At 41.3% G+C, this 23,745-nt stretch overlaps 1 protein-coding gene across 1 annotated transcript in view; it reads right to left on the bottom strand.

Moving 5' to 3' along the window:
• The window catches only part of LOC132403627 (uncharacterized), a 483,661-nt gene that overhangs the window by 38,501 nt on the left and 421,415 nt on the right, over nucleotides 1-23,745 (bottom strand). The window contains exons 12-13 of the mRNA XM_059987094.1: nucleotides 12,531-12,734; nucleotides 760-866 (exon numbers count right to left, since the gene is read on the bottom strand). Of these exons, the coding sequence (XP_059843077.1) occupies nucleotides 760-866; nucleotides 12,531-12,734 (311 nt within the window). The remainder of the gene's footprint in view (nucleotides 1-759; nucleotides 867-12,530; nucleotides 12,735-23,745) is intronic.

The raw sequence follows: 23,745 nt of genomic DNA, 5'->3' as shown, positions 1-23,745 counted from the left end.
TTTCAGCAACATTTAATAGAAGGAACTTCGCCTGGTATAGCTGGTTCAGCTGAATTTCTGTTTACTCTTGGAAGATTCCTTTGGCTATCAACTAACAAATTATTGAAAATTTATATTAACATTTTGTCAATTAGTTATTGTCAGTTTAGGAAATTTGTTGAATTATTTTCAATTGGAAACGTATCCACATGCTATCTCCATACCCAGATAATTTTCTATACTGTGGTGGCTTATGCCATGAATGGGTTGGCTGGAATCAGCAACCTGCACTGAAAATAACTGATCTTAGTCTTCATTAAATGGTAAAATGTTTCATTTATTTTATTTACAGATACAACATGGTAACAGGCCTATGGCTGTCCAATTTCACTCGTGACCAATTAACCTACCCACTCATACATCTTTGGAATGTGGGAAGAAACCAGAGCACCCAGAGGAAACCCACACAGTCACGGGGAGAATGTACAAACTCTAGAGAATGATGGGAGTTGAACCTGGTTAACTCATGCTGTTATAGCAATACGCTAGCCACTAAACCACTGAGCCGCCCCTAAATGTGAACAGCCGTCATTTAGAAACGCTTCTTCAGACCATCTTCCAAATAGAGGATGGGTAGAATAAATCAAAATGTCACAATGCTCTATTTAAACAGAGATTAATGATAAAATAAAAGTCTCATGACTTGGTAGCTTTCATAAGATACTGTAAGTTTTTGTAAGCACGCCCACGTTAAATATAATCAAAGAACACTGTACTAACTTTTCCTGACAGGTTCCCTTCTCTTCTTGCTTTGGGATGCTTGAAGGTCGGCACTTGCCATCTTTTAGTGGAGGTAAGGTTAGGTGCTTCCTCAGAGGATGTTTTAGCTGTGGAGATAAAGTAGGTTTCACATTTATCTTTAGAGAGATATACAGGCACTTTGTAATCTTGAGACACAGAGATGCAGATCAAAGAAAGAATCTGCTGGAGGGACTCAGCCGATTGAACAGCATCAGTGTGGAGAAAGGAATTGTCAATGTCGTTGGGTTGAAACCTGCAACCGGAGAGACATCTTGCCCAGTTCAGCTCCAAGACCAAAGCAGTTATATTGCAGGCATAGTGCAAATTTTCACTCAATCCAATGCCATTGTTGGTTACCATGAAGCTTATGCAGGAAAAATCAAAACTCATCAATAAGATTAGCAAAGGATTGAAAAGCTCAAGGTGCAAAAAGCTTTGTGAAAGCACGAAAACACTAGGCTCAAGTTCAGCTTCTATCCTGCTGTTAATAGACCTTTGAATGATTCATTGGTATGATAAAATGGCTTGGCTTCACAATCGACCTTATGAACTCGTATCTTATTTACTTTCTTTGTAGCTGTTACACTTTATTCTGCATTGTTAATGTTTTATTTTATTCCGGCTCATTGCACTGTGTAATGACTTGATCTGTATAAACTGTATGCAAGACAAACTTTTCACTGTATTTAGAACATGTAACAACAATAAACCAATTCCAATTGAAGATCAAGGGGTTTCAGAGTGCAAATATACTACAGTATCATTAATAGTGTTATAAGAAAGGGCATTAAAGAATGAAAACACCAGATTCAGTAATATTAATAATTTAAGTAGTGGTATATGTAGTTGTATATACACCGTTGATTGCTGTTCTCCTCTAAGTGAACAGGGATTGACAGTGTTTTGGGACTTTTCGCTAGTTTTGACCTTTGTCACATACCATTCAGCTTGCTGGCTGTCAAGACATGTTTGACATCATGTGCACTCAGCATTTGTTTGAGAAAATAAACTCCTGGAAAGATGGTGCATGTCATAATAATAAACCATTTCCAATTCCAGCGTGATTTTCACGGCATTTGTCTTTTAACATATCGAGCTAAGAGAAGTTGATGAGTGAGGAATGAAGGGAATTTTCCTCCACGGGAAAAAAGTACACTGATAGAGAAAATAAAACTCTAACAGCCTGTTTATTTTATAAAGGAAAATGAAGTGGCCACAACATGCTCCATTATAGCATTAGTTCCTCTGACCAGACATGAAGAGGAGTTATGTAAGGCACTGTCACATTTCTTTGCTGTGTGATAAAGCCATAAGACATGGGAGAGAATTAGACCTTTCAGCCCATCAAGTCTGCTCTACCATTTGCTCATGGCTGATTTATATTCCCCCTCAAACCCATTCTCTTGCCTATCCCCATAACCTTTGATGCTTTTACTAATCAAGAATCTATCAACCTCTGCTTCAAGTATATCCAGGGGCTTGCTACAACCGATGTAGCAATGAATTTCACAGATGAAATTTCACTTCATTTCTATTCCAAAGGGATGTTCTTCTATTCTGAGGCTGTGCTCTCTCTGGTTCTAGACTCCCCCATGATTGACAATATCCTGTCCAATTCTACTCTATCCAAGCCTTTCAATACTCAGTAACTTTCAATGAGATCCCCCCTCATTTTCCAAAACTCCAGCAAGTACAGGGCCAGAGCCATCAAATGCTCCTCACATGTTAACCTTTTTATTCCAGGGTCATTTGTTGCAACCCTCCTCTGGAGAAAGCCAGCACATCTTTTCGTAGGTTGGGTATCCAAATCTGTTCACAATACTCCTAATGTGGTCTGAACAATGTCTAATAAAGCCTCAGTATTACATGCTTGCTTTTATATCCTAATCCTCTCAAATTGAATGCTAACATTGTATTTGCCTTCCTCTATACTGACTCAACCAGCAAGTTTATATTTAAGGAATCCTGCACGAGATCTCTCAAGTTCCTTTGCATAAGTAAAATGATCGGAAGTGCATCCTAATTAGACTGACAGCACACCCAAATTTAACTTAGCGTGAAAACTGATGATCCTGAAAATCTCGGTAATATATAACTTAAGGAATTGATGTAGATTTGTTGCAAAACCACTTTTAACTCAAACAAAAAGTTGATTCATTGTAGAAAAAAACCTAATGAAACAGTGACTGAGTTGCTTACTGTATTGAGGAAGTTCTCACAAGACCTGTAACCGTGGCAACTGGAGGAACATAGTAGGTCTGGCAGCATCTATAGAGAGAAATAAACAGCTTGTAATTCTTCCCCTCGCCCACCTTCTTATACTGGTTTCTCCCCCAATCTTTCCAGTCCTGACGAAGGGTCTTAGCCTGAAACATCAACTTTAATTCATTTCCATAGATGCTGTCTGACTTGCTGAGTTCTTCCAGCATTTTGTGTGTTATTACTGTGATTATGGGATCGTGCACCATAAAATGCTTCTGGACAAATTGGTGTGATTAATTAATGATGACTAGAATCAAAGGTGGTTGATATCACGAATAAACCTAGCACTTGAGAGTGCACAGAGAATTATCAGAGTTCTGTATAGGTAGGGGTGTAGATAGGTTAAATACAAGCAGACTTTTACAATGAGATTGGGTGAGACTAGAACTAGAGGTCATGGGTAAGGGGTGAAAGGTGAAATGTTTAAGGGGAACATGAGGGGTAATATCTTCATTCAGAGGGTGGTGAGAACGTGGAATGAGCTGCCAGTGCAAGTGCTGGATGCTGGTTTAATTACAACATTTAAAACATTTTGGATAGGTACGTACATTGATGGGAGGGTCATGGAGGGCTGCAGTCAACAGGACTAGGCAGATTAATATTTCGGCAGGAACTAGATGGGCCAAAGTGTTCTATGACTATTATTGTGGAACCAGCAAGTTAAAACAAGGAGGTCTTGTGAGACAATTGGACTGCATCATGCATAGGAGCAGGCACTGTTCTGTAGTTAACTGTCCATCATTATAAATAGGTAGGTAAAAGTGGTGGCTACTGTATGCCATCACAAAGCAGGTCCGGGCAAGAAAAGTGTGGCATGTGTGATCTAAAAGGCCACAGCACTGGATTTTGTCAGAATAAACATAATGTAAATAATACGAAAGAGAGAAATTAAACAAAATCTCCTCAAAATTTCTCAGAATATGGAAGAAGCCAGTGAAGATCACAATTCAAAGGTGTGCTCTGCAAGTTGAATGAAAAGAGTTGAATTAGTAAACTTAGAGCAACTGATTGTTCCCATGAAAGTGTATGACAGAGACGTGACATTTGAGGTTGATACTGTGCGAAGATGCACACTGATAAGACAGACTCCATAAACCCCCCTGTGCCTGAACTTAAAAAGGCACAGCTAGGTCCTGAAACATGTTCAGATGGAAATATTGATGTTGGCAGAGTTTCCAGTGTGAAATTAAATACCAAAGACAGGTTAAAACATTGTTACTAGGAGGTGTCGCGGGCTTGAACCAACAAACCTGCTGGGAAGAGGCTGGCTGAAAGAAATTCTCCTAAATTGGAGATGAGCAACATTAAAGCTTTACAGGAAGTGCTCGGGAGATGTGAAGACATGCCAAAATTCACCAAGCACAATGTTCCAACATGGTTCTGTTAAATCAAGGTCAGTGCCCCATTCAATTGTGGAAGTTGAGGTAATGTCCAGGCAAGGATAGTTTACAGATAGTGCGCAGTCAGCCCAGGAAAGAAAGGGCTTTGAAGAAAGGTTTTTGAAGAGCATAGCTTTCCTTTGCACAGAAAAGGGCCCAGAGCCATTTGTCATATGGACATAAGACTGTAATAGAAGAATGAAAGCCACATACCAACTAGAGGATAATTATTTTACTAACTTTAAAGTATCATTAGTTGTTAGATTGTAGTTTCTATTGACTTGCAACACCTGTATTGTGAATAGTCAATGATCATGCACAAAAGAAATTTGAACATGCACCCTTTCCCAAATGGTCAATATCCGTAACTGCTGTATAAAGATGGCATCTCTCTGTTCAGACCTCAGAACAGTGTGGTGACAGGGTCCAGGCTGTTCTCCTTGTGCACAAGTAAATAAAATGTGATTGAGGAATGAGTGTGAGTTGTCATGGTCCAATTAATTGGTGATGACATAACAAAACCAAAAATTGGAGGCATACACTGACAGGCTTCTCAGAGAGAAAAAAATAATTGAGCCTGTCCAAGTTCGAAAATCAAATTTCACAGTAAATTTATAATCCAAGTCTGTATATTTCACCACATACCACCATATGATTCATTTTCTTGCAGGCATTTGTAGTAGAACAAAGAAATACAACAGAGAAAACTGCAAACAAAGAAAGAGCAACAAACAAGCAACGCACAAGACCAACTGTGGAAGTACTAGTAATGATAATAACTAAGTGAATAACTAAGCCACTCTTAGTGTGAAGGACCGTCAGCATTAATGGGTGACTGTTCATCAGGTCTTGTGCTGGAGTCCATTCCTGGAACAGAAGACATATTTTCAGTCTTGTCTCAATGGCTGCTGATCAGTAAGTGGGATATGCATCATACATTTCAGCAAAGTGTCAGAGGAGAAGTCCAAGAAAATTTGGCCATCAAAGATGTAATTGATTGTTCTCCATTGTCTTGTTTGCACGAGTTTTTCAGAGAAACATGGGAAGTTTGCAAAAGGGCATTCTTGGTCAATTAACACTGGGGTATTATTTAAATAATGGGGGTTTCTTTTGCCTTCCTTTGCAGACCCGAGGAAGGATTTCAACCTGAAGAATCAACTGTTTATTTCCACCAACCCACATCCATAGGTGCTACCTGATCTGCTGAGTTCCTCCAGCACTTTGTGTGTGTTGCTCTGGATTTCTGACATCTGAAGAATCTCTTGTGCTTATTATCCAGGTTATAGGAATGTTGGGAGATGTGGGATTGCAATGATTGCTGATGAAGAGCCAATTGTTGCCTTTTGAGAAATATAGTAAGTGTTCATTCTTGATGAATGAAGTATAGGTGATGCCATATTGGTGCTAAAGGAAGACACTCACTTCAAGAAAAGTGCCGTTGTGTTTGCAGTTTTCCTGCCCCAATTAATTCATATTCAGATTTATTTTTCATATGTACATCTAAACATGCAGTGAAAGGCCTTGTTTGTATAAACAACCAACACATTCTCGGATGTGCTGGGGACAGCCCCCAAGTGTTGTCACACATTCTGGCACCAACATATTATACTCAGAATGTTCTGCAGAACAATGCAAGTAGCAGTAACAAGAACAAAACAAAAACAAGACAACAAGAGCAAAACACGCACCTTTCCCAATGTCTCTCTCTCTCACACATGTACACACACACACACACACACACACACACACACACACACACACACACACACACACACACACCACATCCCCCCCCCCGCCCACCTCCAAACCCAGAAAGAGAAAACAAGCTAAGTTTGTCCAGCTTCTCCTTTTAGCCACAAGAGATTCTGTAGGTGCTGAAAATCCGGAGCAACACACAGGAACTCAGCAAGTCAGGCACCATATATGGAGGTGAATAGATTGTCAGTATTTTGGTCTGAGACATTTCATCAAGACTGAAAAGGAAGTGGGAAGAAGCCAGAATAAGAAGGTGGGGGGAATGAATGGAGTACAAGTCGGCAGCTGATTGGTCAAACCAGGTGAGGGGGAAGGTGGGTGGATGGGATAGCGGGACTGAAATAAGAAGCTGGGAGGTGATTGGTGGAAGAAGATGGAACCAATAGGAAAGCATAGTGGAACATGAAAGAATGAAAAGGTTGACAGGAACCAGAGGGATGTGATGAGCAGATGAGGAAAAGTGACGAGAGGGTAACCAGAATGAGGAATGAAAAAAGAATATCTACTGCTCTTTGATTCAGGCAGCATTCTGGTGAACTGCTTTTGCATTCTCTTCAAAACCTCGACATTCTTTTTATAGTGTAAAACCAGAATTATAGTGTAAATGTGAAGGAAAATACAAAATGTAGCCTTCAACCAAACTTTTATACAATTGCACACGATTTGCCATCTTTTATATGTAAAGGTTGTTGTATACACATGGAATTAGAGGATTTCAGGAAAGGTATGAATCATGTAACCTCTACCCCATTTCACCCTTCCTCTAATGGTGAAAGCTGAGCAGACTTTCAAAAGAGGAATTAAAAAGTGCAAGGAGGCAGCATTAAAAACTGGTATGTCTCAGTTCCTCTTTGATCACTACACTATGCAGTCTTCTGCAGAATTACTCAAGGCAGGAAAATGGAAATCAACATCAGATTTCATCATTCTCACTCGAAAATTAAAGTAAAGAACAAACATTTAAAAATGAAAGCACAGCATGACAAAATTGCATAACCAAGTATTTATGTATCTGCAAATGAAATATTTATAATTAGATTCAGACAAAAGTGAATTCAAGAGAGCTCTAGACTGATGTTAATCTGGTCATCATTAGAAATGGACAGGTTATTCACTGGCATGCAGACCTGATATGAACCTTGGTGACTAAACTACCACAGATCTCAAAGCACAACTAGGTCCTTGATGAGAATTTGGATAACTTTACATCAATGGGAGGATGTTCCGAAGAACTGTTGGGTCAACACCTTTTAGAATGTTTAGATCAGAGGTTTCCTATGTACATGAAGGAACTGAGAAAGAACCCGCTTTGCCTCAGTGGAGGTCAAGTGAAAGAAATGACCAATGTATTAGAAAAAACTTGTTAAATGATACCACAACTGGTGTGGGGTGGGGGCGAATGTAAGGGATTATTGGTGCAGGGCTGAAGTTATGCCATGTTTTTAGTGCAACCATAGCATGCCCATAACTTACTAACCCTAACCATGGGTCTTTAAAATGTGGGATACAAATGATGCATTTCACTGCATGTTTTGATATTTTGATATATGTGTAACTGATAAAATTAACCTATGAAACTTAGAATCTGTGGTGAACTAAGTGTGCCTGTCTGGACACGCCCCCTGCTGACTGCTCCTGTGGCTCCTCCCACAGACCCCTGTATAAAGGCGATTGAGGCCTGAGCCCGGACTCTCAGTCTCCAGGATGTAGTATGGTGGTCACTCACTGCTGGTTCCTTCTTCCAGTCAATAAAAGTCGATATCTCGCCTTTACGTCTCAGAGTGAGTTATTGATGGTGCATCAATCTGAACCTTACTTATAACAGGGACAAGTGTGTGTTCGGAACCACCTGCCTCGCTATCCTTGGGTATGTCGTGGAAAACGGGGTCATTGGCCCTGATCCAGACCGTATGCGCCCCCTGTTAGAACTCCCTCTTCCCACCACTCTCAAAGCCCTCACACAGTGCCTGGGTTTTTTTTCCTATTACGCCCAATGGGTCCCCCATTACGCAGACAAGGCCCACCCCCTGGTCAAGTCTACCACGTTTCCCCTCTCTGCTGAGGCCTGCGCGGCCTTCAGCTGCATTAAAGGGGACATTGCCAAAGCTACGATGCATGCGGTGGACGAGACCATTCCCTTCCAAGTAGAGTGTGACGCCTCCGATTTCGCTCTGGCTGCTACTCTCAATCAGGAAGGCAGGCCAGTAGCATTCTTTTCTCGTACCCTCCAAGGCTCTGAAATTCGGCACTCCGCGGTGGAGAAAGAAGCCCAGGCCATAGTGGAGGCTGTTAGGCACTGGAGGCACTATCTCGTTGGCGAAAGGTTCACCTTGCTGACCGACCAGCGCTCGGTTGTGTTCATGTTCAGCAACCAACAGCGGGGCAAAATCAAAAATGATAAGATTTTGCGGTGGAGAATAGAACTCTCCACCTACAACTATGATATTCTGTACCGGCCTGGCAGACTCAATGAGCCCCCTGATGCCCTATCCCGGGATACATGTGCTAGCGCACAGCTCGACCAGCTATACGGCCTTTGTGCACAAATTTGCCATCCAGGGGTCACCCGATTTTACCATTTTGTGAAAGCCCGGAACCTGCTGTACTCCCTGGGGGACATCAGGACGATGACCAGGGACTGCCAAATTTGCGCTGAGTGCAAACCGCACTTCTGCCGTCCTGACACGGCGCAACTTGTCAAGGACACCCGCCCTTTTGAGTGACTGAGTGTTGACTTTAAGGGCCCCCTTCCCTCCACCGACCGCAATGTCTATTTTCTCAATGTTATCGACGAGTACTCACGGTTCCCCTTTGCCATTCCCTGCCCCGACACCACTGCCACGTCCGTCATAAAAGCCCTGCGCCAGCTCTTCACTCTGTTCGGGTATCCCTGCTATATCCACAGTGATAGAGGGTCCTCCTTTATGAGTGACGAGCTGCGCCAGTACCTGCTAGCTAGGGGCATTGCTACTAGTCGGACCACGAGTTATAATCCCCGGGGTAATGGCCAGGTGGAGCGGGAGAATGCCACAGTGTGGAAGGCCACACTTTTAGCCCTTAAGTCAAAAGGGTTGCCGGTCTCTCGATGGCAGGAGGTCCTCCCTGAGGCACTCCACTCTATCCACTCTCTGTTGTGTACGCCCACCAATGCCACCCCTCACGTACGCCTATTCTCTTTTCTCAGGAAGTCTGTCACTGGGACCACTCTACCAGTTTGGCTGATGTCCCTGGGGCCAGTGCTGCTCCGGAAACATGTGAGGATCAATAAATACTCCCCGCTGGTCGAGAGGGTTCACCTTCTACATGCGAACCCCCAGTATGCTTATGTGGTCTTACCTGATGGGCGGGAGGACACGGTCTCCGTCCGTGACCTGACGCCCGCAGGTGCAGCAGACCACTACCCTGAACACTCTCCGGTAACTATGAACCCTATACCCAAGGTGACACCGCGCTCACCAGGCCCTACACAGACTCCTCACGACACTCATATACCGGGCGTTTCGTACACACATGCGTGAGGTTTTCACTGGCGCCTAGTGGGATGGAACCAGCACAACCTCCGTCTCCTGTGCAATCACCGCCACCGCCGGCACCTGTGCAATCACAGCCGGTGCTACATAGATCGCAGCGACAGATTCGACCACCTGATAGACTTAACCTGTAAGAAACTTCGCCACATGGGGACTCTTTTAAAACAAAGGGGGGGGGGTGAATGTGGTGAACTACATATACCTGTCTGGACACGCCCCCTGCTGACTGCTCCTGTGGCTCCTCCCACAGACCCCTGTATAAAGGCGATTGAGGCCTGAGCCCGGCCTCTCAGTCTCCAGGATGTAGTATGGTGGTCACTCACTGCTGGTTCCTTCTTCCAGTCAATAAAAGCCGATATCTCGCCTTTACATCTCAGAGTGAGTTATTGATGGTGCATCAGAATTGAAATTTGTTTTGGTTGAAATTAATGAGTTTGGTGTAGTGTTTTGGTTTCATGCTATAAAAAAATAATGCAGAGTTTGCAGAGGTCTCTAGGGATGACACCAGAAATGCAAAGGAATACATATCAGGAAAGGATTAAATGCTGACTTTCTTTTCTCTTGAATAAAAAAAAGAAGTGAATGGTAGATTAATGAAACTGAATTCATATTTTCAATTCTGGAAAGCAGAGCGAAGTAAGATGCCACTAAACAACAACTCCTTTGCTTGCAACTTCGGAAACTGCTCTATTCCAACTTTAATATCTCTACTTTTCCTTTTCAGGGTTCTTTTGAAGACCCTGACCTGGAGTTACACACTGACTGTGGTTCTTTCTGGGAATGGGGCTCACTCTCGGGGTTTCAGGATTGGCTGTTGTTCGGTCTAAGAGTCCAGCTCGGATTTGTAAGCCAAAGATCTCGGGCTCTGAAGATGGGCAGATCCAGTTTCATGGCAGGAGACTTGTGTGTGGTCGCGAGAGTTGGAAAATCTAATGCTGTGTGCCCAAAGAGCCGGGATCTTTGAGATCTTTGAGAGCAGAGCTCGGAAGAAGTGACGCAATGGACTTTTAACATTGTAAACCAGCAAGTTGTATGTTACGTTGCCCCACTCGCTGGGGGAAAAAACTGAGACACCTCCATCTCCCTTATTAGGGAGAGAGAGAGAGCCTGTGTATGTCGAATGCTGGGTGAAACGCAGAGCCTTTGAGATAACTGCAAGTCTGTGTCTTTGCTATTGCTTTGCTCATGCTTGAGTGCTCGGGGCAGACGCTGATGCTTTTTTTTGCTGGTTGGGGGAGTGGGGATCGTTGCTTGCTGCCGTTTACACGTGGGAGGGAAGGGGGCTTGGGGGGGTACTTTGGAGTTCTTATGTTAAACTGTCATTCATTCTTTTGGGGCACTCCTCTGTTTTTGTGGATGTTTACGAGAAGAAGCATTTCAGGATGTAGATTGTATACATTTCGCTGACATTAAATTGGACCTTTGAACCTTTGAACTTGTGGGGAAGAGCTTGACTAATGTGAGACAATCACAAAGAAGTCTGAAAGGGCACTCAGAAGAATTTGTTTATACCTAAAGTGAGGTGAGTCATAAAAGATATAGGACCACAGGAAGTTGCTGAGAGAAACAGTGCTTAATGCAGGCCTGGATGTGACTCATTCAGTAAATTAACTCATGGTGCCTTATCTTTGAACATCTAGATATTTGTGTCACAAAAGGCTAAGCAAAGAATTATAAAATCATGCTCATTTTCCATGTTATTGTAAACATCTTTGCTCTGAGGTACCATGAACAATGGCCTGAGAAATCCACCATTCTCAGACAGATAAACGCAAGAGATTCTGCAGATGATGGAAATCCAGAGCAACAAACACAAAATGCTGGAGAAACTCAGCAGGTCAGACAGCATCAATAGAGAGGAATTAAGGAGAGGAGAGTTCTGATGAAGGGTGTTGGCCAAAAACATCCACTGTTAATTCATCTCCATAGATACTGCCTGACTTGCTGAGTTCCTCCAGCATTTTGTGTGTGTTATTCCCGGATAGATGACATATTCAGCTCTATGTCAGAAAGCTGCTTGTTCGAAAGCTGAGTACAAAATCCATGTTGATCCCTGCCACATGAACTGAGGGACAGCTGCAGCTTTGAATACCACATCTATTAGATTAAGATCATTTAGTTGTGACCCTATACCTGCATCCTTTGCATTCCAAAAGTAGCTACACTTCAATACTCCTTCATTAAAATTACTCCTGGGAAACCTGAGTTATATAATATGCTATATATACTCAAAGGACATCATTATAATAATAACTCTGCTGTCATCCAAAGCTAGTAGTGCAGCAGATTACATCAGATATTGACCAAAGAATGCATCCAGTTAGCTCAGCTAGACTCTACCAGTGCCAAACCCCTTCTCTCTTCCTTCCTGAACTGAAGGGAAGTGGCACCACAGGAGTTGCAACAAGAGCTTTTGACTCACTGGCTTTCTTTAATCAGTGTATGAGATGTTGAAGTTGTGTAAGACATGGGTGAGGGCCATTTTGCTGAAGTATCAGAACAATACCACTTTTGCTTCCACAAATGCAGCCTGACCTTCTAAATTCCTCCAGCAGTTTGATTTTTTTTTATGTTCCATATTATAGCACCTGCAAAATCCAGTGTTTACACACAGATTAGTGGCTCCATAAATGTCATAACCACGTTTATGTCATTTCAAAAAAGGTCTCTCAAAAAAGAGAAAAACATTTTAGGAATTAAATATGAAAACTACATATGTTGAAAATATTAATACAAATAACATAAACTTGACAAATTTAACATTTCATGAAATTTCCCCAACCAAATATGATAGGGAAATTTGCTTAAGCTTGTCCAGATTTACCTTGGATGGATTCTTGCTTAGAAAGCGCATTGGGGTGTCCTTGCCATCCAGGTCATTGAGGTCAGCCAAAGGATTGTTGGCGATAATAACAGTGGCCCTATCTTTGTTGATGGTGGAAGCCCTCTTCATTAGGCCCAAGCAGTTATGTACATGACTGGCACTTTTATGAAACTGGGCTCGGGGGAGCTTTTGAAAATCTTCTTCCTGTCATGAATGAACGAAAGAAAAATGTCATTTATCTAAATTGATTTGCTAGGACTAAACTCCCAGGAACAAGGCATAATAATTCATTGGGAAAACAAAAACATAGCAGTTCATTCAATCTCTCCAGCCTGCACTGTGAATCATATAATAGGAAAGATGTGGGCACTTTAGAGAGGGTGCTGTCTGGATTAGAGAGCATGTCTTATGAGGAAAGGTTAAACATGCTAGGGCTTTTCTCTTTGCAGTAAAAGAGGATGAGAGTGATTTCACAGAGGTGTACAAGATGATAAGAGGCATAGATTGAGTGGATAATCAGAGACATTTTCCTTAGGTGGAAATGGCTACTACAAGAGGCATAATTAGGTGATTGGAGGAATGTCAAAGATAAGTTTATAACGTGAAAAGTGATGAGTGCAAAGAATGCCCTGCTCGGGTGGTGGTAGAGGCAGATACATTATGGGTATTTAAGAAACGCTTAGATAAGCAAAGGGATGATAGAAAAATGGAGGCTATGTAGGAGGAACACACACAAAAGCTGGAGGAACTCAGCAGGTCAGGCAGCATCTATAGGAAAGAATAGTGTTGACATTTCAGGCCGAAACCCTGCCGAAATACTGCCAAAAGTGTATCAGCCTGGAACATCAACAATGCTCTTTTCCATAGATGCTGCCAGACCTGCTGAGTTCCTCCAGCATTTAGTGTGTGTTGCTTGGATTTCCAGCATCTACAGATTTTCTCTTGGCTATGTAGGGGGGAAGAGTAGGTTAAAAGGTGAGCACAGCATCAGGGGGTGAAGGGTCTGGACTGTACTTCAGTGTTCGATGTTCTGTGTCCACTTGGTTCATGGTTGTTAGCCATCAAATACCAATTTTCATAACTGTTATTAATGAAAGATTCTCATTTATAACTGAGGCAGTTTCTACTCTGCCATCAGATTTCTGAACCTGTGAAAAATGTCTTGGTATTTTGCTCAATTTTTGTGTTTTTTAAAATATTCATATTGTATTTTATAGTATTGTACTGCTGCCGTAAACAAATAATCATGACATATATCAATGATAGTAAATCTGATTCTGATTTGGATTGTCATTGAAAGAAATGTTGACATAATATTTTTTACTGAAATTTGGAATTGGAATTGGTTTATCATTGTCGCACGTACTGAGATACAGTGAACAGCTTACCTTGCATACTGTTCATACCCATCAAATCATTACATGGTGCATTGAGGGAGAACAAGGTCAAGCATTAACAGAATGCAGAATAAAGTGTAGCAGCTACAGAGAAAGTACAGTGTAGGCAAACACTAAAGTGCAAGATCATAGCAAGGTAGATTGTGAGGTCAAAAATAAATCTTATTGTACTAGGAAATAATTCAAAATGATATATTGGAGGAGGGTTGAAGCTGTCCTTGAGCCTAGTGGTATGTGCTTTCAGGATTTTGTATCTTTGGCCCAATGGAAGAGGGGAAAAGAGAGAATGTCCAGGGTGAACTAATATTATAGCCTGGATTATTGATCTACTGATATGACTTTGGATTTGGAGGTAATCTGAATCTTCACAAGCTCTGTAAGGCTTGCAACATGTATACTTACCTGATCTCATTCAGTAAAGTTTACCATCAACAAGGCTTGATACACATAGACCATTCTCCATCATTTAATCGCAGAGTCACAGAATACTACAGCACAGAAACAGGCCCTATGGCCCATCTAGTCCAGGCCAAATTATTATTCTGCCTGGTCCCATTGACCAGCATATGGATCTTACCCCTCCATACCCCTCCCATCCATGCACTTGTCCATACTTACCTTAGGTATTGCAATTGAACTTGTATCCACCACTTCTGCAGACAGATCGCTCCACTCCCACCACCCTCTGAGTGAAGAATATCCCCCCTCAGGTTCCCCTTAAATATTTTACTTTCACCTTTAACCCATGCCACTTGCTCTCATCTCACCTGACCTCAGTGGAAAAGCCAACATGCATTTATCCTATCTATACTGCTCATAATTTTGTACACCTCTACCAAACCTCTCCTCATTCTCCTATGCTCCAGGGAATAAATTCCTAACCTATTCAATCTTTCCTTGTAACTCATGTCCTCAAGTTCCAATGACATCCTTGTAAATTTCCTCTGTGATTGTTCAGTTTTATTGATATCTTTCCTATAGGTAGGTGACCAGAACTGTACACAATACTCCATATCTAGCCTCATTAATGTCTTAAACAACTTCAACCGAACAGCCCACCACATGTTGTAGCTGGATACTAAATGTTCTGAATAACTCAACTGATACTTTACCCTCATGTGCAGAGTAAACCCTCTCTTCCCCACCCTTTGATTGAGATATCTGAAGCCTGTTATTGGTCACCCAGCGCTCGTGCATGGGCTTCTTCGCCAACACAAATATTTCCCACTCGGGAGAGAGCAGGAAACAGGTCTGCTTAGGGTTATGGCAGAATGTGCAACAATGATAAGCCAATAACAATAACCTCCTGATGGGGGATGGCGGCCCAAAACATTGACTGTTTATTCCTCTCCATGGGTGCTACCTGACCTGCCAAGTTCCTCCAGTATTTTGTGTGTGTTACTGCAAAAAACAATATTATTATTTTGTTTCAATTTCATCAGCCTTACTCAAAAAGGTCCCAGATTGCTGAAGGCATTGCCATTACCTCTCTAATTTGGCAATAAACTTACGGTTCATCACCATTTCAGAGTACTATCACAGCTGAGATGAAACCTCCTCTCAGAGGACACAGAATACACCTCTGTATTACTCCTCTGCAGTACATATGGCCCATGTATCTGGAATTACCCTGGCACTGAGGGTGCTGGAGGACAGATAATTGCATATTTTTTAAATGGAAATAGATAAGTATCTGAAAGATCAAAAAGCTGTGACAGAAGATGCTGCAGATTCAGTAAAAAACAATTTGCACTGGAGAATCTCAACACGTTAAGCAGCGTCTGTGGGTGGAAAAAAGGAATTGTCAACATTTCAGGTTGTGATTGTTGTACTGTCCTTGGATTTATTTTGGACCCAGTACAACCATCAAGTTGTTGAATCACTCTGAAAAGCTCAAATTCTACCTAGTTATGCCTGCCTCTTCACCAGTTATGTAGAACAGTCTGTGTTGGAAACCTTCCCCAGTAATGCTCCCCAACTCTTCCTCTGCTACATTGACACAGCTTCATGCACATGTGCTGAGTTTGTCAATTGTATCTATTTTCCCTCTACTTCCACTCTGCCTTTAAATTCGCTTGGTCCACCTCCCTCCCCTTTCTTGTTTCCTCTGTCTTCATCTCTGGAGACAAACTGTCAACTGACATCTCTTATAAATCAATGTACTCCATGGTTATCTCAACAATACCTCTTCCCACCTAATCTCCAGTAAAAATGCTATCCTCTTTTCTGTTGCATTGCCTCTGCCACATTTGTTCCCAGGATATGGCCTTCCATTCTACAGCATCAGATTTGCCCTCAATCTTTAAAGAATGGGGTCTCCCTTTCTCTACTATTGATGCTGTCCTCACCCACATCTCCTGTGAATCCACTCCCACCACACCCGCCCACCACCGTAATAACGATAGTCGATCCTGTTCTTACTTACCACCCCACCAGCCTCTGCATCCAACACATTGTACTCCACAACTCTCACCATCTTCAAAGGGACCCTATCACGAAACATATCCTTACCTTCTCCCTCTGCTTTCTGAAGGGATCACTGCCTCGATGATTCCCTTTGTCCACTCGTCCCTTCCCACTAATCGCCCTCCAGGCACTTATCCCTGCAAGTGGCCTAAGTGCTACACTTGCCCATAAACCTTCTCCCTCACCTCCATTCAGTGCCTCAAACAGTCGTTCTAAGTGAGGCAACACTTCACCTGAAAACTGCTAGGCTTGCCTATTGTTCCTGGTGCTCCCAATGTGGCTTTGTCTGCGTTGGTGAGACCATCATAAATTGGGGGACTTCTTCATCGTGCACCTCTGCTATCTTCTGCTGAGAAGCGTGACTTTCTGGTAGCCAACATTATAAAACCAACTCCCCATTACTATTCCGACATGTCAATCTATGGCCTTCTCTTGTGCCAAGATGAAGCTGCCTTCAGGGTAGAGGAGCAACACCTTATATTCCGTCTGAGTACCATCCAACATGATGGTATGAATATTGATTTCTCCTTCCAGTGAGGAAGTTTCACCCGCCCCCCATTCCCCACTCTGACATTTTTCTTATTCTTACCTGCCTACTACTATCCCTTGGGTTCCCTCCTCCTTCCCTTTCTCCTACGGTCCACTCTCCTTGCCTATCTGATTTTTTCTTCTCCAGTCTTTTATCTTTCCCACCCATCTGGCTTCAGCTATTAACTTCCAGCTAGCCTCTTTCCCCTCCCTCCAACTTTTTATTTGGATTTTTTTCCCCTTCCTTTGAAGTCCTGAAGAAGGCTCTCAGCCTGAAATGTCGATGGTTTATTCATTTCCATAGGTGCTGCGTGGCCTACTGAATACATCAGCATTTGGAGTCTGTTGGTTTTACTTCTACCTCAGTCTACATTTCTTTCAACTTGCACTGAGGATGTTATGCATAATTTTGCATATTCTTTCATAAAAGTTATGTATAATTTATGTTAATGTTAGTCACGTTTGTCCTGTTGTGGTGTACTGTGCAGCTGTTGCAGAAAAAACATTGATTTCTCGAACTTCCGGTGATTGCACCCTCCTCTCCCCTTCACCATTTCCTTCTCTCTTCTATCTCCTTACCTGCCCATCACCTCCCTCTGGTGATCCTCCATCTTCCATTTCTTCCATGATCTTCTCCCCTCTCCGATCAGATAACCCCTTCTCCAGCCCTTTATCTCTTTCACCAATCAACTTCCTAACTCTACTTCACCTGCCACCTTGTACGTCTTCCTCCCCTCCCCTCCCCACCCTTCTTGCTCTGTCTTCTCATCTTTTTCTCCAGTCCCGATGAAAGGTTTCAGTCCGAAATATTAACTTTTAATTTATTTCCATGGATGTTGCCTGACCTGCTGAGTTCCTCCGCATTTTATGTATGTTGCTTTGGATTTTCAGTATCTGCAGATTTGCTTGTGCTGTTGCAAAAAGCTAATTTCCTGAGCATTTACACCCTGGGTATGTACACTCCGCTGCCCTGCCCAGAAGAATGCAATGGCAAGTCAGTTCAGTCAAAACATTTGCCATGATCACCACATCATACGAGACAGCTCAAAACAAATGATCAGTGCACACTCTTGACAGTAAACATGAATCCTATCATTTGAAACTTGAAATAATTTGGCCTCCAAATACTAAAACTATCTTTCTTTGTTCTGGGGTATATTTATTATCAGTGGAGAGTTTGAGTCTTATTAACTTCAATTTTAACAAAAAACACAAGGTTAATAAGAAATAGAAGTAGAATCAGATTAACTATTATTCAATAAGATTGTCACTGATCTGATGTTTGCCTCATCTCCATTTCTATGCTACTTCCAATAACACATGGATCTGCAAGTCTTTCTAGATCAGCCAAGAAGAAAGTGATTCAGCATCTGTAGGTCTCTGTAGTTCAGAACTTCAAAGACTTATGTTACTCTGAGAAAAGGAATTGCGCCATAAGAGATAGAACTGAATTAAGCCATTTGGCCCATCAAGTCTACTCTGCCATTTCATCATGACTGATTTATTTTCCTTCTCAATCCCATTCTACTGCCTCCTTTCTATAACCTTTGACACCCTGATAAATCAAGAACGTATCAACCTCCATTTTTAATATACCCAATGATTCAGCCTCCATAGCCATTTGTGGCAATTAATTTGACAGATTCACCACCTTCTGGCTAAAGAAATTCCTTTTCACTTTTGTTCTAAATGTACATCTCTCTGTTATGAGTATGTGCTCTTTGGTCCTAGGCTTCCCCACTAGAGGAAGTGTCCTCTCCAGATCAACTCTATGTTGAGGTCTTTCAACACTTGATAGATTTCATTGAGATCTCCCCCAACAATTCTACTAAACCCCAGCGAATACATGCCCTGAGCTAGCAAATGCTCCTCATACATTAACCATTTCATTCTAGGGATCATTCTCAAGAACCTCTTCTGGACTCTCTCCAATGGCGGAATAATTGATCTGCTATTATTGACTAATGCCTCTTGCTCTCGATTCCTCTCTCTTTTGCTACATTTGTCCTGCCTTGATATCAGGAACACTCACTTCACATCTTATAAAACATGAAGAAAATGACATGAACTTTAGTTAATTGAGCTTAAAGTTAAAGAAGTTGGAGTCTTAAGAGTCTTAATAGTTCCAGTGAATTATTATTTTCAGAGGTGTGCAGAATGTGTCCCACCACTGTGAAGTAAATATCATCTTCCCAACACTTTCATTTGGTTCAATATGATTTACAGATTACTGTGCAGCTCAGAATCCAAGGAAAATATTTTCAGCAAGGCAGTTTCATAAAAACTTTTTTAGATTTGTTTTTACAGGACTGTTTAATGTCTTTTTCACAGTTAGTTGATAAATATGATATCTCTAATACACATTTTTCCAGATATTTACAGGTTAGGAATTTTTTACGTGATTTTTTTACCGAATTACCCCTCGTCCTGCTCTTTAAATTTGGCTTATGCTATTTTTCAGTTTAAACCTTTTCAAAAATGATTAATAGCTATCATTTATAAACAGTTAATGAATGCTTGCATGTTGCTTAATGATAGGGTTCAATGCACCTGGGAAGTAGAACTTCAACATTCTCTTTCAGATAATTAATGGAGTAAAATTTATTATTTAGTCAATAATTCATCTAGCTGTGCACACCATATCTTAATTCAGTTTAAGATAGTACATAGGGCCCATATGTCCAAAGATAAATTGGCGCATATTTTTCCTAATATAAGCCCTATTTGTGACAGATGTAACGCAGAAGTGGCTACTCTAACCCATATGTTTTGGTCATGTGTAAGTTTAAACAATTTTTGGAGGGACGTGTTTTGGAATATTATCTAAAGTTTTAGATATGGATGTTCAACCTAATCCACTTACAACAATTTTTGGGATTATTCCAGAGGAAGCAAGCAAAGAGTCTGCTTCTGCCCAACATGTGATAGCTTTTTCAACTTTACTGGCTAGGAGAGCTATTTTGCTACACTGGAAAGTATCTAACACACCCATTGTTTTTTATTGGCTCTCCTCCATTACGTCATGTCTAAGTTTGGAGAAAATTAGAAGCCGGACATTTGATACATCCTTTAATTTTGAACAAGTCTGGTGACCCTTCATTCAATATTTTCACATGATTTAATTTATTTTTATTTATTTATTTTTATTTATTCTCTTTGGGGAAAATCCTTATCCGTGAAGGTTTGGAGATGACTGGAAGCATTTTTTTCTCTCTCTCTTTTTTTAAATTTTATCCTCAATTGGACTGCCTAATCTTTCGTTTTCTTTCTTTTTTTCTTTCTCTTTTTTTTATTTCAGTTTAGTCAGTGGTTTTTTTTCCTTTATCAATAAAACTTCCAATTTTTTTTTTATGATTGCTATGAGGAGTTGTAGTTTTTTTTGGCCATTGTATATATAACAGCATAATACTTTACCTATTTGATTTTGACATTATATACTTTCTGTTTTTATTATTGCTGTTTATATGTCTTTTATATTATCTGTTTGCTAAACTCCTCCTCTGATTTGTATATTCTTTATTTGAAAATCAATAAAAAGATTGAAAAATGAAATGAAATGAAATGAGGCAGTTTCTCTTTATGCTTTGACCTTCATTCTTGTTCAGATTCCCTCATGTTATTTGTTAGAATAGCTCTCTATCCCAATCAGTAACTCATATTAGCTTCAGATTTATCACATATACATTGAAACATACAGTGAAATGCATCGTTTATGTTAACAAGCAACACAACCTAAGGATGATCTGATGGCAGCCTGCAAGTGCTGCCACACATTCTGATGCCAACGTAGCATGTGGCATGGTGGCATGACGGTTATCATAATGCTTTACTGTGCCAGCAACCTGGGTTCAATACTCGCCGTTGTAAGTAAAGAGTTTGCACATTCTCTCCACAATCATGTGGGTTTCCTCCAGGTGCTCCAGTTTCTTCCCACATCTCAAAGACACATGGGTTAGTGAGTTAATTGGTCACATAGCTGTAACTGGGCAGCATGGGCTCATTGGGCCAGGAGGGCCTGTTACTGTGCTGTATCTCTAAGTAAGTAAAAATATCCACAATGCTCGGCAGAACAACACAGAGCACAGCAAAAAAGAACACAACAAACAACAAACCAACAAGAGCAAGACAGTATCTCTTTCCCCCTCCCACCCACACACACAGAAACATTCACTCGAAGACAGGTCTCTGGGCCTCCAGCCCCCAGTCTCTAGGATTTGGTCATTGAGCTTTGACTTCAGTCTTCTAATTGACCTTTGGTCTTCAGTTTCAGATTTGCATTCAATTTCCACTTGACTTATCCATTCTAGAGTCAGAGAATCATGGGATCATAGAATGCTACAGCACTGAAACAGGCCCTTCAGCCCATCTAATCCATGCCAAACAATTAATATGTCTGGTCCCATCGACCTGCAACCAGACCATAGCCCTCCATATGTTTTCCATCCATGTACCTATCCAAATTTCTCTTAAGTGTTGAACTTGAACCTACATCTACCACTTGCACTAGCAGCTCATTCCACACTTACACCACCCTCTGAGTGAAGAAGTTCCCCCTCATGTTCCCCTTAAACATTTCACCTTTTAGACTTAACCCATGGCCTCTAGTCTCATCCCACTTCAGTGGATAAAGCCTGCACTTACTCCATCTATACTATACCCTCATAATTTTGTACATCTCTATCAAATCTCTCCTTAAGATTCTACATTCTAGGGAATAAATTTCTAACCTTTTCAACCTTTCCCTATTACTCAGGTCCTTAAGTCCCAGAAAATTCCTTGTGAATTTTCTCTGCACTCTTTCAATCTTATTTACATTTGTCCAATAGATAGGTGACAAAAACTAGACACAGTACTTCAAAATAGGCCTCACAATTTCAACATAACATCTCAACTTCTGTACTGAATACATTGGTTTATGAAAGCCAATGTTCAAAAAGCTTTCTTCGTGACCCTACCTACCTGTGATAACACTTTCAAGGAATTACAGATCTATATCCCCACGTCATTTTCTTTTACTGCATTCCTCAGTGCCCTACCGATCACCATGTAAGATTTACAGATGCTGGATGGTCCTCCCAAAGTGCAACATCTCACACTTGTCTGCACTAAATTCCATCTGCCCTTTATCAGCCCATTTTTACAGCTAGTCCAGATCCTGATGCAAGGTTTGTTAGTCTTCCTTGCTACCCACTCTACCCCCAATCTTGGTGACATCAGCAAATTTGCTGATACACCTCATTGTTGATGACAAACGATGGGCTCAGCACCAATCCCTGGTGTCATACCTCTAGTCACTGGCCTGCAATCAGAGATAGAACCATGTACTACCACTCTGGCTTACCCCGGAAATCATTGCCTAATGTAATTTACTACCTCATCTAGAATGCCATGCGACTAAACCTTCTTGAGCAACTTCTGATGTGGGACCTTGACAAAGGCCTTGCTGAAGTCCATGTAGACAACATCCACGGCCTTGCCTTCATCAACTGTCCTGGTAATTTCTTTGAAAAACTCTTTAAGATTGATTAGACATTGACATTGATTAGACATTGATTAGACCACACAAAAAGCCATGTTGACTATTGCTATTGGTCCCTGTATATCCAAATATTTATATATTCAGTCCCTTAGAATACGTTTCAATAACTTTCACACTACTGCTGTCAGGCTCACCAAACTATAAATTCCTGGCTTATTCTTAGAGCTTTTCTTAAACAACAGAACAACATCAGCTTTCATCCAATCTTCTGGCACCATGGCTAAGGATGTTTTAAATATCTCTTCTAGAACCCTTGCAACTGCTGCACTGGCCTCTCACAGGGTCCGAGGGAACACCTTTATTAGGCCCTGGGGATTTATCCACTGTAATTTGCCGCAAGTCAACAAATACCTCCTTCTTTGTAATCTGTACGGGGTCAATGACTTTGCTGCTGCTCTGCCTCACTTCTATAGACTCTGTGTCCATCTCTCAATATAGAGATGCAAAAAATCCATTTAACTTCTCTCTCCTATCTCTTTTGGCACTATGCACAGATTACCATTCTGATCTCTCAGAGGACAAATTGTGTCCCTTACTATCTTTTTGCTCTTAATATAACTGTAGAAGCCCTTAGGATTCTGCTTCACCTTGTCTGGTAGAGCAACCTCATGCTTTCTTTCAGCCTCCCTGGTTTCCTTAAATGTTCTCTTACATTTCTTATACTCCCCAAATACCTCATTTTTTCCTACCTGCCTAACCCTGCTATGCACCTCCCATTTCTCCATATCTCTTGAAAAATAAGGTTCTCTAAACCGGCTATACCTGTCTCTTATTCTGACAGGAACACACCAGCTCGGTATTTTCAATGTTTCACTTTTGAAGGCCTCACACTTACCAAGTACATCTTTGCCAGAAAACAACCTGCCTCAATGCTTGCTTGCCAGATCCTTTCTGAATGCATTGAAATTGGTCTTTCTCTAATTTAGAATATTAACCTGAGGGCCAGACCTATCCTTCTCCATAATTAACTTAAAACTGATAGCATTCTGATCACTAGATGCAAAATGTTCCCCTTGTGTCATCTGACCTGTTTCAATCCTTAATAGGAGATCGAGTGTTGCACTCTCTCTAGTTGGGACTTCTATGTACTGATGAAGAAATTTTTCCTGAACAACTTGACTAACTCTTTTCCATCCAGCTCTTGTACAGAATGGGAGTCGAAGTCAATATGCAGAAAGTTAAAATCACCTACTACAGAACTTTACGTTTCTTTCAACAGTCTGCAATCTCTGCAAATTTGCTTCTCTAAATCCCATGGACTGTTGGGTGGTCTTTAATCTAATTC

This window comes from Hypanus sabinus, chromosome 13 (assembly GCF_030144855.1).
Source record: "Hypanus sabinus isolate sHypSab1 chromosome 13, sHypSab1.hap1, whole genome shotgun sequence".
Lineage (NCBI taxonomy): Eukaryota > Metazoa > Chordata > Chondrichthyes > Myliobatiformes > Dasyatidae > Hypanus > Hypanus sabinus.
The sequence above is the reverse complement of the archived record's forward strand: the minus strand, read 5'-3'. Positions and strand labels throughout refer to the sequence as shown.